This window comes from Pantherophis guttatus, chromosome 2, assembly GCF_059756535.1.
Source record: "Pantherophis guttatus breed Tessera chromosome 2, ASM5975653v1, whole genome shotgun sequence".
In the NCBI taxonomy this organism is placed as follows: domain Eukaryota; kingdom Metazoa; phylum Chordata; class Lepidosauria; order Squamata; family Colubridae; genus Pantherophis; species Pantherophis guttatus.
In genome coordinates, this window is record NC_142064.1 from 146,936,757 (window position 1) to 146,950,720 (window position 13,964).

At 40.4% G+C, this 13,964-nt stretch overlaps 1 protein-coding gene across 2 annotated transcripts; it reads left to right on the forward strand.

Moving 5' to 3' along the window:
- RPS26 (ribosomal protein S26) lies at positions 1–4,131 on the forward strand. Of its 2 annotated transcripts, none has more exons than XM_034412601.3 (4): positions 1–311; positions 1,743–1,920; positions 2,620–2,750; positions 4,036–4,131. In XM_034412601.3, exons 1-4 carry the CDS (start codon positions 309–311, stop codon positions 4,069–4,071), a joined length of 348 nt encoding a protein of 115 aa, XP_034268492.1. In that variant the 5' UTR covers positions 1–308; the 3' UTR covers positions 4,072–4,131. The 2 variants fall into 2 exon arrangements, with proteins under 2 accessions (XP_034268492.1, XP_034268491.1); XM_034412600.2 differs by lacking the exon at positions 1–311 and adding an exon at positions 708–821.
- The last annotated feature ends 9,833 nt before the right edge of the window (positions 4,132–13,964 follow it).

Consider the following 13,964-nt stretch of genomic DNA (forward strand, 5'->3'; position numbering starts at 1 on the left):
AGGAAAGCTGCAAGTTTTCACGAAGTGCAATATCCTTCCGCTGAAAACTAGAAAACATATAGTCCCATTCATAAATATATGAAAATATATAGCCTCAGTGTTATATCAAGAAATCAGAACGAAACTTTTTTTTATTTTTGCCGTTAGAAAAATATTTACTATGTCGTATTATTCTCACTCCTCCTGAGAGAATCAAAGAGTTTTGATGGTAGGAGGAAGTAGGGTGAAGTGCTTCCGCTTCGCGGAGGAAAGCAATATAAAAATCCCAAGGAAAGAGCCGGACCTTCTTTCGCCTCTTCACCGTCAAAATGGTGGGTACCGCGCGCTTGAGGGAGCGGGCCGCAAAGGGGAAACGCGTGAGACAAAAAAATCAGTCCTGGAGAACCAGAGGGCGGAATTTGAGACATCAGTGAAATTACCTGAGGGAGGGGAGGTGGCTGTTCCATTAAATCCTGCCCCACGGTATACGCGTCCCATTTAAGCAAGCTTGGCGGAAAGCTAGAGTCGCCCTTCTCTGGTGTTTTGGGGCTCCTGGTACAATCATCCTCCCCCCTCCCCCCCTCGCCCGTCACCTTAGTGGTAAAGTCCTTGTCTCGAGGAGTTCGCGAGCCACGGCTAACGTTCTTAGCTCGCGGTTATTACACCAGGGGGAGGGGGGCTCTCAGGGTCCGTTGGCCTCCTCGCGTGCTGGGCTGCGATGCTGTTGCCAGTTGGGAATGATAATGGGGTTCGCACTCGGAAACATCTGGAGGTCCCCCCGTTTAAGGGAGATCATTCCAGTAGGGCGGGCCGGACTTAAATGGCGCCTGAGACTAAATTGGGTTAGGATTTGGATAGCACATGTTCTTCCCTCCATTCTGGCTTCTCCTGGGGCGGGGAAAAATCCCAGTGAAGGAATATTTAGCGAAAATACTTTATACAAACAAGATTTAGTGTGAAGTTGACAGTCTGATAGATAGTTCAACTGAATAACCCAAGCATCTTTTACGTGGGTTTTTTTTTTTTCCTGGAGTGGCCCAGCCGTTTTCTGAAAGGCGCCAAAAGCACCTTACTCCAATTTAAAAAAAAACGTTTGATTACTTGATTATTAGTAGGATTTTATTTTAAAAAGTCATGTGTCAGAGGTAAATGTTGAGACTGTTTTGCTGGGGTGGACGTTAAGAAATAAATTAAGGTGTGTAGAGATAAGATGTGCATCTTTTCCAGTTTGTGGGTTTAAATACTGGCCTCTCTATTGGATTGTGTGATTTATTGTATTTATAATAATAGATCCCAAGAAGCCAGTGTTTAAACATACTAATTGGAAAAGATGGACATCTTTGCTTATCCCTCATATACATATATGTGTATTTGCTGCTGTTTACATTTGACTTTTTTAACTGGGAAAAAAGGCAGAAATAGTTCTCTTTGAATGTGTACACACATAAAGAATATTGGTGAAGATATAAATTTATAAAACACTACAATCAATCTTTGGAAGCTTGGAAAATATCAAAGCTGTATGCAAAATTTACCTTTGAGTTAGAGGTGTTGAGAGTTAGTGACAGGATAGCAATGCTTCCTGGTTATCCAAGCAAGTACTGTCTGTAACAATATCATTTGCTCTTAGAAGAAGATATTTTCTAGCTTGGTTCTAGAATTACCTGAGCTACCACAACATGTTCTCATATCTATCGCTTTGCTTTGCAGAGTCTGTTCTTCATTGATCAACATTGTTATATATTTTTGTTCCTTTAAAATAGACAAGGAAGAGAAGAAACAACGGCCGTGCCAAGAAGGGTCGAGGACATGTCCAGCCTATACGCTGTACCAACTGTGCCCGTTGTGTCCCCAAGGATAAAGCTATTAAGAAGTTTGTCATCCGAAATATTGTAGAAGCAGCTGCAGTCCGAGATATCTCTGAAGCGAGTGTCTTTGATTGTAAGCCCTTTCTCTTGCTATGCCCCTGGTTTTAATTGCCAATGTAAAGTTAAAATTAGAAAATTTAAGGATTAGGAGAAGACATTACAATGAACAGTCATATCTTCCTTTGTATTTGAGATAGTGTGATGATTGCTGTTATGGCGCTTATTGTACATCTCTGTGTCTGACAGGAAGATTTTCTTAATCCTGTTCAATAGTTGTTCATCCAAATTTTTCATATTTGTAGCATTGTAATTTTGACTGATCCATTAAAAGATAGGCAGGAAAGAACCAAAAGTAGACTCTGGATGAGAGTTCTCTTAAATTTCAATTGGAGTTTAATGAGAAAGTTTTCTTTCGCCATCAAAAATAATCACTCCATTGATTTTAGTGCAATATCTGAAGTACTGTAATAGAATTTGTGTGTGGGGGGGGTGGTTTCTTTCTTTACCAAGACGTTGCAAGGTCTTGCAAGGAGATTAAGTTGTGTTGCTAAAAATATCTTGTTTATAATTGTTCATTATTGTTTTATTTGGTAAAATAATATTAAAGCTTATTTTTCTTCTTCTTTTTAGATTCCATAATTTATTCTTTTATGATAATGAAAGGAACCCTGGGGCAGATTATAACAGATTTTCAGGGGGAATCAGAAATCTGGCTGTTGTGTCTAATTGGATCTTTGTAGTCTTTTCCAGTAATCTTTTGTTTTTCCCTCAGCCTACGTGCTACCCAAACTCTATGTGAAGCTTCACTATTGTGTTAGCTGTGCTATCCACAGCAAGGTGGTGAGGAACCGATCCCGTGAGGCCCGGAAGGACCGCACTCCTCCTCCCCGGTTCAGGCCAGCAGTAAGTATATGATCAACTGCAGATTATTGCATTATTACTAACTAAAAAATTAACCTAGTTGGTAGAGTACGAACACGCCTTTTCTGCATGATTATATAAGTAGTCTTTACAACCACAATTGGAATCAGAATTTTGGTCACTAAGTGTGTTTGCTAAATGACTCAATATGTGACTGAGCCTGATTTTATGACACTTTTTACCATCGTTGTTGGGTGATTCTGTCTTCCTCAATTGATGTTGCTTGTCAGAAATAGGGTAGGGAGGTCACAAATCGCAATCGCATAGCAGCAGGATGCTGCAGCTGGTCATAAAGCAGGTTGTCAAGCGCCTAAATCGCAATCGCACAGGTTATGTATGCAAGGATAGGATGGAAATAACTGTGTAGCTTTGAACCATTGTTACAACCATAAATTGAGGGCTGCCTATATAAGCCAGGGGTGTATAGAGAACTAGGGTGTTAGTTGGTGACAGGGACTATTTTAGAAAGATTTCAGGAGGTTTGGGGATGGAATGATGCCGAGAGCATCTGCATATAGTAGCATGCAGCCACTGGGCTGCATTTTTTATGTTCCTCACACAAGCAGATATGCTAAGGATTTGTCTTTTTAAAAAAAAAAAAAAAATTTTTTTTATTTATATGCTGCCCTTCTCCGGAGACTCAGGGTGGCTTACAATGTGCTCAGCAATAGCCTTCATCCTTTTGTATATTTATACAAAGTCAGCTTATTGCCCCCACAACTGGGTCCTCAATTTACCTACCTTAGAAAGGATGGAAGGCTGAGTCAACCTTGAGCCTTGGTGAGATTCAAACCTGCAGTAATTGCAGGCAGCTGGTCTTAATAACCAGCTTAATAACAGGGTGCCTTAGACCACTGTACTACCAAGGCTCTTTCTGCATTAACATGATATGCTACACATCATGAGGATTGTTTAATTCCAAGTTGGAATGAAGTAATCCTGATAGTTATAGTTTATTGTGCTTTCTGTTATTGGCATAGAAAAAAGCCTAAATGAAATGTGTTTCTAAAAGCTAATAATTATCTGCAGCTTTTTAATTTAATAGGAAATGAAAGATTATAAATAAAAGGATTGAATATTATCAATGAACTGTTGACAGCATTTTGTTGAACTGGCAGAGGCCACAGGTATTCTTTGTTATACAAGGCAGCCATATTTTAAATCTCTGTTGAGATAGAAATGAGAATGTTCTTAGTTTGTTATATTTATCATTAGTAATAACTTTAGATGAATGTCTTCTAAAACACTTCTTTTTTTTCTCCTCCAGGGTGCTGCACCGAGACCACCCCCTAAGCCTATGTAAGGAGATGTTTTAAAAGATGTCAATTCCAAATATTGAGTCAATAAATACATTTACAAGTGATGGTTGTTTGTGTTAACCCTAGAGTGTTTTTAAAAGGGTGGGTCTTAAAAATGATAGGGGTGCAAGATTAATAAATACATTTTAAGTATGCTCCAAATAACTTTAAAAAATAACTTGAGTGATGCAAGTAGCCTTGAAAACACAATTAGTTTGTTCAGCTCTTAGAAACCATCTAGTATTGTTTCATGAAGCAGCTTTGAGAGAGCTCTCAAACTTTCATCAAAACTTGATAGCAACTTTTTTTTCTTTATGGGAGTTCTTTTCATATCTGAGAGAGTGGGCTTGCCATACCCATCCTCTTGCATACTATCAAATCAAAAAGACTCAGTGGTTTGCAAGTATTTTGTCCAGTAAAATGTTTTTAGCATGCCATTCCAAATGCTATAGAATAGCTATTACAGCTTTTAATCATTGCCTTCAAGAACTGATATAACAAGCAGCAATTTGAAAGGTGAACAGCTGGTAGTTATGAATCAAAAGCAAACCAAATATTTTTCTGGATTTTTTTTTCCTCTCATGGAAATGTGTATGAAATACGTGATTCTGTAAGAATAATACAAGTGCAGCATATAAAATTAATTTTTGAAAAGGACTCTGTGTACGAGACATTCTGAGTCTCAGTTCCAATTTATCTTGTGCCAGCCAACTTGGATGATTCCTTATGCAACTCTCTGCTGTTGTGTTGGCACCTAAGAGAAGCTTGTTTACCCATTTGGCAGGAGATGGATTTATGAATATGAACTCATAGTACTCTTACTTGGAAATACTGAAGTAGTTCAGCGTGCACAGATGTTTCAGCCCCTTCCCTAATTATGTTAGACCTGTGAGTTATAGACTAGTAATTTTTATCATTCTCAACTGAATCATAAGGTGTCTGCCTTCCTCCTTAAGGCATACTTTTGGAGTTGTGTATCCATGTTTTTCTATTAATAAGTTCTGTCCAGCTAGTATTAGCTTTGAAAAACTAAAGTTGAATGTAAAAACTTAAAATACAATCAGAAAAATCAGAATTGTGGCTATAAATGAAAAAGATTCCTTTTATTAAGAGCTTGTACTTTTGACACTTGAGATGTGAAAATGAAAGTTTGTTTAAATCAAAATTCTTTGTCCAGTAATTAATATCCTTTTGAGAAACTTCAGCTGCTTTCTTGTGTACATGTAGTTGAAGTAAATGCTTTGTTCTTTGTAAAGGAAGAAAAAGTAAATTAGTTCTAACGTATAATTTCAAATGCTGTTGGTTTTAATCATAATCTTCAAAGGCCTCAGCAGGTGGCAGCACCTGGCTTGTCTAGTTTAGAAGGTAAGGTGGGTCAAATCAAGTTAATTATTGATTTTGGAAGTTCCAGGGAATCAAATTGGTTGTAGTCTAGAGTGGGGGGGTGGGGGAGAGAATGTTCTGGTAGTGGTTAATACAAACCATTTACATTGGCAAGAAAATTGCTTCTTTATTACATCCTTGATTTAGCTAAAAGATTCTGTTTAAATCTTCAGAGTTATTAGTCATAATAATGCATCTTTTTAAAAGTGCGAAAGAAGCAGTTGCAGGCTTCTAGTCTCTAGAACAAAGGTGGGGAACTATGACCCCTTTAAGACAGATCCACAATATGGAGTGTGGATTCTTTGGTGTAGCCAAGGCTTCAGACCTATTGTGGCAATTGCTCCATTATAGTAACTAGCAACTGCAAGATGCTGCCAAAATGTGCCCACTGCTCTAAAAATTTAAATTATCTCTGGATTGGACCTGGAAGGGTGATTTGTTCTTAAGAATGTTCATTGTCCTCATTTTTACCACTTGACAATATGATGGCAATCCTTTTTTGATAGTCTAAGCAGCCGTATAGGGTTTATTACTATAATTGCATCCAGAAAACCATAATGGGGAACAGCAAATGTAAGGTTCCTGCATTTCAGGAGTATGTAGCTGGTGTTAGCAGAAGGTCTGCACACCAAAAGTAGGGGTAGATTCTGGAGTTGGGGGTAAAATCCATGCCTCTAAGCACCTTTTGCTCCTTCCTCCATTGCAAAACAATGACCACATGGTCCCATTTTCCTGAAAAAGCTGAGCAAAAGGTCTGGCAAGCGATGGGTTAAGCCTAACCTCAAGCTGAACTCTTAACAATCCTGTAATTCCTGCTAGCAACTCAAGGGGGCACCAGCAAATAGTGGAAGCAAGTGTCAGTATTATTCATTAAGAAAAGGAGGTAGTAGGGAAGTCAATAGGTTCTCACAGCACATTAGTACCATTTGTGGCTTAGTATATCGGTTGAGATGGAGAGAAATCTTACTAAAAGCAAAGATGTAAGAGGGTCAGTAAGCTTCTAACTGGGGTATCAGATGGGTAGGGTTGTGGATTGAGCTAGATTAGCTCTAAACTGCTTCTGAAAGCTGCTACAATTGAGGGAAAGACAGGGACATTAGTTTTATCTAAGTAACTATTAGATTGTGCTTAATTATCTCCTATCCACCATGATAATGCCAATTTGGGGGAGAAATATAGTGGATTGAATCAGAAATTAAACCTGCCCTTACTGTGATTTATATCAAGGCAGATTATAAGAAAAAACATCAAAATCTTTTGGGTTATTCCATCATAGCTCTTCATCTAATGTCTGGTTTTTGGTCTGTGATTCTTACCTCAAAATGGGATTACCTTGGGATTGGAATTAGACCCTTCCCTTCAGTTCATTGACTTTTTGAGTTCCCTTTGTCTTTCTTCCTCCATTGGAAACATGATTACAGATAAAGAACAGAGGACTCCCTTTGCCAAACAACTAGCTTGTATGAAATCAGACCTCAGTGCTTCCACTGAGTATTGCATGTCCAAGGATGTCTTTGGCTGGATTTCCTCAGGATATTTTCCTTGGACTTAAAATAAACAATTGCTCTTGGTTAACTTCAGAATTTTATATTTTAAAAAAGTAGGACAGGTGCTTCTGTTGCCTTTTCCCAGATGCCCTCTGTGGAATCTCAAATCTCCTCCCATAGCATAAAATAATTCAATTATGTCTGCCTGACACATCTGGCACTCCATATGAAGAGATACTGCAGACTTTGGGGCTCCACCATCATATTCTCTGCATCTTTCACACAGCCATTGTACTGTGACTGGCTCTGTCTCCTGACCTACCCTTCCAAAAAGGAGTGGAGGTATAATATTCCTTTTTCAGAGCTGGACTTCATGTATCTGATGAAGTGGAACAAAATCCTTAAAAGCTCATGGATGATACATTGGGTAATCTTTTAAGGTACCATAAAATTATGGCAACAAGCTGACACATCCCTCCTTGGTGACGTGAAATAATTTTAGGAAAGGCATATTGAGGGCATTTTTTAAAGACAGGCAACGGTAGTTGTCTATCATGGTCATTCTCAGATCTCTTGAATCTGTAAGGAAGAGGCAAGGGGTGGCTACTTCAGACTTGCTCCTTTCTAGTGGAAATACAGCATGCCGCTTAACTTGATTCAAACCATTGATTTGTCTGGCTCAGCAGTGTCTCTGTACTCTTTGGCAGTCACCTTGCAACATTTCCATAATAGAAAGTTTCCCAACCTAGCTTGTCTGGAGATGAGATGATGAAACCCGGGATCTTTTTTGCATGCAAAGCATGTACTTTCCTATCTAACTATGGCTTTTCTAAGGAAGGACATTCCCAACAAGCCCAGTCATGGGAGCATTCTTAATACGTTCTGATTCCTTTTCCTTTTGCATGCTGCTTTTTGCACGTCTTCATGAAAAAATTAGAGGATGAAATGTCCACCCACCCCCAGTAACCCCTCAGAAGTTACAGTCAGATTCCAGTAATTCGCAGAAAGAAAGCAAAGAACACAGTCCTGGTTTGTTACTCCGGCACGAACTGACAATCACCATGTGAAAACAAGGTAAGGGCTAACCACTCAGTGCTGGCCATCACCATTTAAGCCTCTCCCCAACCCTGCCCAACCACCCACACGCGTACTCCACCCATCATACGGAAACCATCAGGCTCCAAATGGTTAGGCACACCCAGCGCGCAGGTGCCCACCCTGCTTTTCAGCTGTGTGGCCACTTCACAGTTCAGCTGCGGATTCAGCAGTGGCAACCGGGTCTGGCCTGTCCTCACCCATCTGGCTGGTGGCAACCGGGTCTGGCCTGTCCTCGCCCATCCGGCCACATTCTGGCGTGAGTCCATCGGTCATGTGAAGTGGTATGGCAGCTCCCAGAGCCCCGCCAGAATGGCAGTCCCGGCCTCTCCTTCCCCCACCAGAATGGCAGCCCCGGGCCACCAGGCACATCAGGGCTGACATACGGCCCCCCCACCACAGAGACGGCACCTGGAAAACAAGGCACAATGAGATGGTTCTTGGCCACTGACTGCCGCCCCCCCCCCCCCCCCCCCGGTTTGGTTGTGTTCTGCCAGTGGAATCTAGCAATCAGCCAGGCTGCTCGCACATCTGTGCTGCGCACCTACGATGCCTCTGATAATGGGTATCCCTTCCACAGGATGAGATATTGTAACTGGCCTCTGTGCCACCCGGCGCCCAATATTTTGTCAATCTCATAACACTGCCCCCCCCCCCCCCCCCCGGCTATGGGTGGGGTTTTTTGTGGACAAATATACCTGTTGCCTGATATAAAATAAGGTTTGTGGACTCTGTTTTTTGTCTGCCTGGCATTTATAGCTCTCATGAGGAAACGGGTGCACCCCGAGTCAAAGAAATTAGCCAGGGCTGCCTTAGGACCAAGGTGCTACGATTTCTTAGTGGCTTTTCATTCCTTCAGAATAGCAGAACCTTTTGGAGGGTCCAGTCATTTCCAACTTGGGGGGCTTTAGGCATGTTGGATTTCGGGTCCCAACACCTCTGTATAGTAATGTCTGAGAACTCCAGAAGTTGTACTCCAATGACGCAAAGCCAAAACAGGTCAGGAAGAGGTGGAGACTTGCACAGAATCAAGTGGTAGGATGTGGCTTTGTGGAGGATGTGGAGATAAATGTCAGCTTTCTCATTTTAGATTCAGCTATGCTCATTTAAGGAGTAGTCTGTGAGAAGCAATTTTCTATGATCCTGCCAAAAGAGCCAAACATGCAAGGGGAACAATTAATTAAAATACTTCAAAATACAAAGGAATGTGTGGTAGAAACAGGCCACCCATCGCTCGGCTGCTGTTAAAAAATGCAGAGTAAAACACGTTTGGTTAGTGGGGAATACTTCCTGCCCAATTATGCTTACTATTTAGTTCATTCCAAAATATCTGTACTGCTTTCTTAAACAACTTTACACAGTGTAAAATCTGTAAAAGAAAAATCCATCCTTAAACTAATAAAGCCATCTTCATAAAATAAAGAATAAAGTAAAATAATAAATCCCTTCTGCACTGAGAACAGCTAAAATAGCCGCCCACTTGTCATTAGACAAAGTATCAAGCATTCCATAGTTTCAGTTATCTTCAAATTTTGCCCCATGTAGAGCTCATTGCAGTGATCATATTGTATAACAATGAACTATGAACTCCATCACCAAGACTTTTTGGTCCAGGTAGAGTCATACTTGGTGTACAGCTGAATTGGGAAAGGGTTCCCTGGCCATGACCTCCACCTCCTATTCAAGTAGGAGCACTAACTCCAGAACAACTTCCACATTGCAGAGTTGCTCCTCCAGGGGAGCATAACCTTCTCCAGAACTAATACTGGAACCAACATTTTTGGGAAGTCCATCTGTTTTAAAGACAAGCTTTAATTTGGTTTAATCTGATTTTTTTTCTCCATCCAGTTTTTCACAAGATGTATAGCATTTCTGGCCCAGCTTGGGATAATAAGGTACAACTGAGTGTCCTTAATGTAGCAATAACATCTCATTTCAAAATTGTAAATGACCTCTCTAAGTAGTTTCATATACATGTAAAATAACATTGGGGAAAAGACTTAAGTTTTGTGGTAGCCCATAATCACAGACCAATTGCTTCTCTTGCACCACTGGAGGAGCTGTGCAGTGTTGTCCGGTCAAGTAAGAGCAGAATCACTGTAAAACAGTGTTCTCTGAGAATACCATGGTCAATAATATCTATTACCACTGAGAAATCTCATAGGGGCAGGAAAGCACATTTCTACCAACTGATGAAGATATCTACCATAAGGAACTAATTCTGTTCCATCTATGTCTGTCTGGGGCTGAACACTGGACGGAAGGGATTGGTATAATTTATATTTTCTAGAATCCTCTCTAGCTGATTCCCCATCACTTTCTCAACAACTCCCAAAAAGAAGACTAGGTAGAAGTTGTCTAATACTGGTGGGTGAGAGATTGCTCTTCAAAGAGAGGCACCCCACTGCCTCATTCAACGTAGGTGGCAACTCAACCTACTACAGTACACAGAGGCATTAATCACCAGCTGCACATTTCACCCATCAGTTGCCTGAGTAAATTAGATTGGGAGTGAGTCCAGTCCACAGATGGTGGAGGTCATACTACAAAGCATATTTTCTACCACCCAGGATCCATAAACTCAAAATAATTCCAGTTCACAGAGAGGTAACCATTACCATTCCCTTTCATAAGTCTGCCCAGTTGGCTAACTCTGAGAAAATATAAATGACTATATTAGCATGTAAAGTGTGTGTGTCTGTACATGTGAATTGCAGCAGTCTTGCCTTCCTCCTCCACCTGCCCATCTTTGAAGGAGTGCACCATGGAATGATTTCTTTGATTTCAGAATTGAGGTTACTTTCAGTGATCTTCAGTAGGAATGGGAAGCTACTTTTAACTCTCCAACATGAGATGCTCCTCTGGACTTAACACATATTCATTCATGCAACCGAGGAACTGATGAATAATCCAGATGACGTTTCTGAGGTGGCTGCCACCAGGGAGGAGCACACACATCCGGTCTCCTTTTATGATGCTAATAAACTCGGCATGTACAGTAATCTAAAGAAAAACCAATTCTTGAAGTCTCTGAAAAGGTACTCCATATTCGGGAACACCAGACACACTCCTGAAGTAGCAGAGCAGGTACTACTGCTAAATGGATGATTTGTCAGACAAATATCTGCCACAGAAGTCTGAATCATACCTGGCTGTGACAGTAGAGAGGAAGGACTTTGCTTTATCATGAGCTGACTTGTTGACATACTGAATGGATTATGCTACAACCCCAATTTGCCTTGCAGAAATAAGGGTGGTGGACAGAGTCTACATTACCTTCTTTTGCTTAGGGAGCATCTTACTTGAATGTTATTGCCTCAGCTTGTATCAGATCTGTCTCGGCTTCTCATGTAAACAGATGCTCTCAGACAGGATGACGATATGCTTCTCGTTCTTAAGGCCTTGGTTCAATCTGAGCCCATTGACGAAACATGGGTCTATTGTGCAGACAAAAATGCCATTAGAGTTACTTGAGGTATCTACTACAAAATGCTTACATTTACAATCTTTTGACCTGCTAGATTGTGTTGAGTTCCACTTGATTTCAGAGCCAGTGACTTCTGAAATGAAAACATTCCAGTCCTTTAACATGCAGGCCACTCCTAGGATCAGATATGCAAAGAAGCATATTTAATATCTGAATACTCTTTGCAGTGAGCGCTGGAAATTTTTCATTTGTTATTGGTTAAAAAGGTCCCAAACCTCAGTTTGATCACTATTATTCGCCACAGTTCTGCAAAATCTCTTCCAGAAAAAGTAAATTCAGGTGTATGTATCTACCATCTATTTTCTTTAAAAGGCATAGATAATTTAGTTAATTTGGGGGCGATCTCCTTATTTCTTTGTCACATCTCCACCTTGGTATGTAAATAGTCCAACTATCTTATGTATTTCTGACACAATTGTTCCATTGCAGATCTTCAGTGTTATATACTTTCCCACATTTTTAGTTTTGAATTTTTTAAAATATATGTCTGCTTGCTTTTGGGATTCTTTTCTGATCTTCTCCTTTGGGCAATCCTCTAACTAGGGAAAATTTCCTCTTTTAAAATCAAATGTGAGCACAGCAGACCAATGTCATCAAATTGCCAAAACAACATTTCAATGATTATTTAAAAGGAGAATGTCTATACAACAATAAAAAATAATCAAGATTAATCAGGTAGGGGGCAAAGGATAAAAATCAATTGAGAATTGTCTCAACAATACCCAATGAACAGAAATTAAAAAGGAAGAGGGGTCCATAAATATTCTAAAAAATAACTACTTCCACATAGCAAAGATGCAGCAAAGTTAACTATTTCTTTTGCATATCTTACCCAGCTGCACTTAAAAATATACTTGAAGTAACCTTGGTATAATTCAGAAATTTGATATATTTTTGTTAGGAATGAATGAACTTGGTACAGTTGCAGTTTTTCATTACACGTTGCACTTTTTCTCCAAGATAGCCTGTACTTTCAGCCACAAGGGGGCGCCAAACGGCAACAGCAGAGTGTACTTCTTCCACCTTTCTAAAAGTCTGTAGATTCTCAGTCATGCAGGCCATGGTTGTCCCAAAGGTGCCTTTTCCGAAGGCAACTGAACTTCCTTGTTTTTTCTTTGAAGACATTTTGCTTCTCATCCAAGAAGCTTCTTCAGTTCTGACTGGATGGTGGGAGTGGAAGGATTTACGTGGAGGTTGGAGGAGACAGATAAGCATCCAAGTGCTTCAATGACCCTCAAAAAAGATGCAAATGACCAGCCCTCTGCAAGGAATATAAATCCTTCCATTCCCCACTATCCTATCAGAGCTGAAGAAGCTTCTTGGATAAGAAGCAAAACGTCTTCAAAGAAAAAAACAAGAAAATCCAATTGCCTCCTGAAAAAGCACCTTTGGGAGTTCCACCTTTTTAGTTTCCTCATTCTTCTCAAATATTGATCTTTCTTTGGTGTTAAAGTAACTATTTGTCATGACTGAGGATGTGTTTCTGTTTTGATTCAGAATAAAAGAGGGGGGAAAAAAACTCCACAGGAGAAGAAACAGTCATTTGGGGGCAAAAATGGAAACTGTTTCAAATATAAAGGATTAAAACCACCTAGGAAGTCTTGAGTAGGAAGTACAGAGAGGTTCCATATTATTTACTAAAGTTTGCCTAAAGCTTGCTGGATTGGCTTCTAGGTCAAGACTCAGCCAGGGGCTCTAATTAGTTAAAAAAAAAATGATCTTTTTTGCTGCCACCTATTTCCGGTGTGATTCACCTTTGGGTGGGGTGGAGAGAATTCTGTCTTTAAAACTCAGCCATGCCTAGAGAAACAGACTCGAGTGGCAGTTTTAGAGTGGTTCATTTCTGAACCAAGTAGGGAGGGCGTTGGGTTCCCCTGCATTAATTCTAGGCCATACCTAGAAACTGCTTTAATTCAAGAATTAATGTAAATATGACTCAAAGCTGCTCATAGCTGTTGTGCCTGTTGGTGAACGCAAGGAGTGTCCCTGAGGCATGGTCAAGGCAAGGTGGCTGTATCAGTGAGGTTAAAGCTTCACCTATTTTTTGATGTGACACTGATAGAAAATGGAGAGGTTTGATTGCACCATGGCAATCACCATATTTTGACCACACCTTGAGGTCACCCCTGCAAAAGCTCGTAGTAGATGTGATGGAAGGTGCACCTGGAGGAGCAGTGAAGGAGACTTTTGGCAACACAAAGTTTTCCCATATCAAGAAACTATGCAGTCCAGAGCTGGATAGGGAGAGGAAAGAAGTTCAGTGAAGCCACATTCTAGAATGTTCAGGCTAGATGTAGTAAATTAGAAGGTTATAGCTTGTGTCTGGCAAGATTCTGTCCATTGAGCAAGAAGCAAGTAAAGGATTGAACTTGATTGAATTTTGAGTGTTGTCTCTGGGCTTGGGGCTGATAATAACCTAACTGAGGGCACGCTGGATTTGTGGCAT

What these genes read in the sequence shown, in the direction of transcription:
- RPS26 (XM_034412600.2), top strand. Translation starts at nt 717, where the DNA reads ATGATAATGGGGTTCGCACTCGGAAACATCTGGAGGTCCCCCCGTTTA. An exon ending in TGAAGCGAGTGTCTTTGATT is followed by an intron (nt 1,921 to 2,619) that starts GTAAGCCCTTTC and finishes TTTTTCCCTCAG; the next exon opens with CCTACGTGCTACCCAAACTC. An exon ending in CTCCCCGGTTCAGGCCAGCA is followed by an intron (nt 2,751 to 4,035) that starts GTAAGTATATGA and finishes TTTCTCCTCCAG; the next exon opens with GGTGCTGCACCGAGACCACC.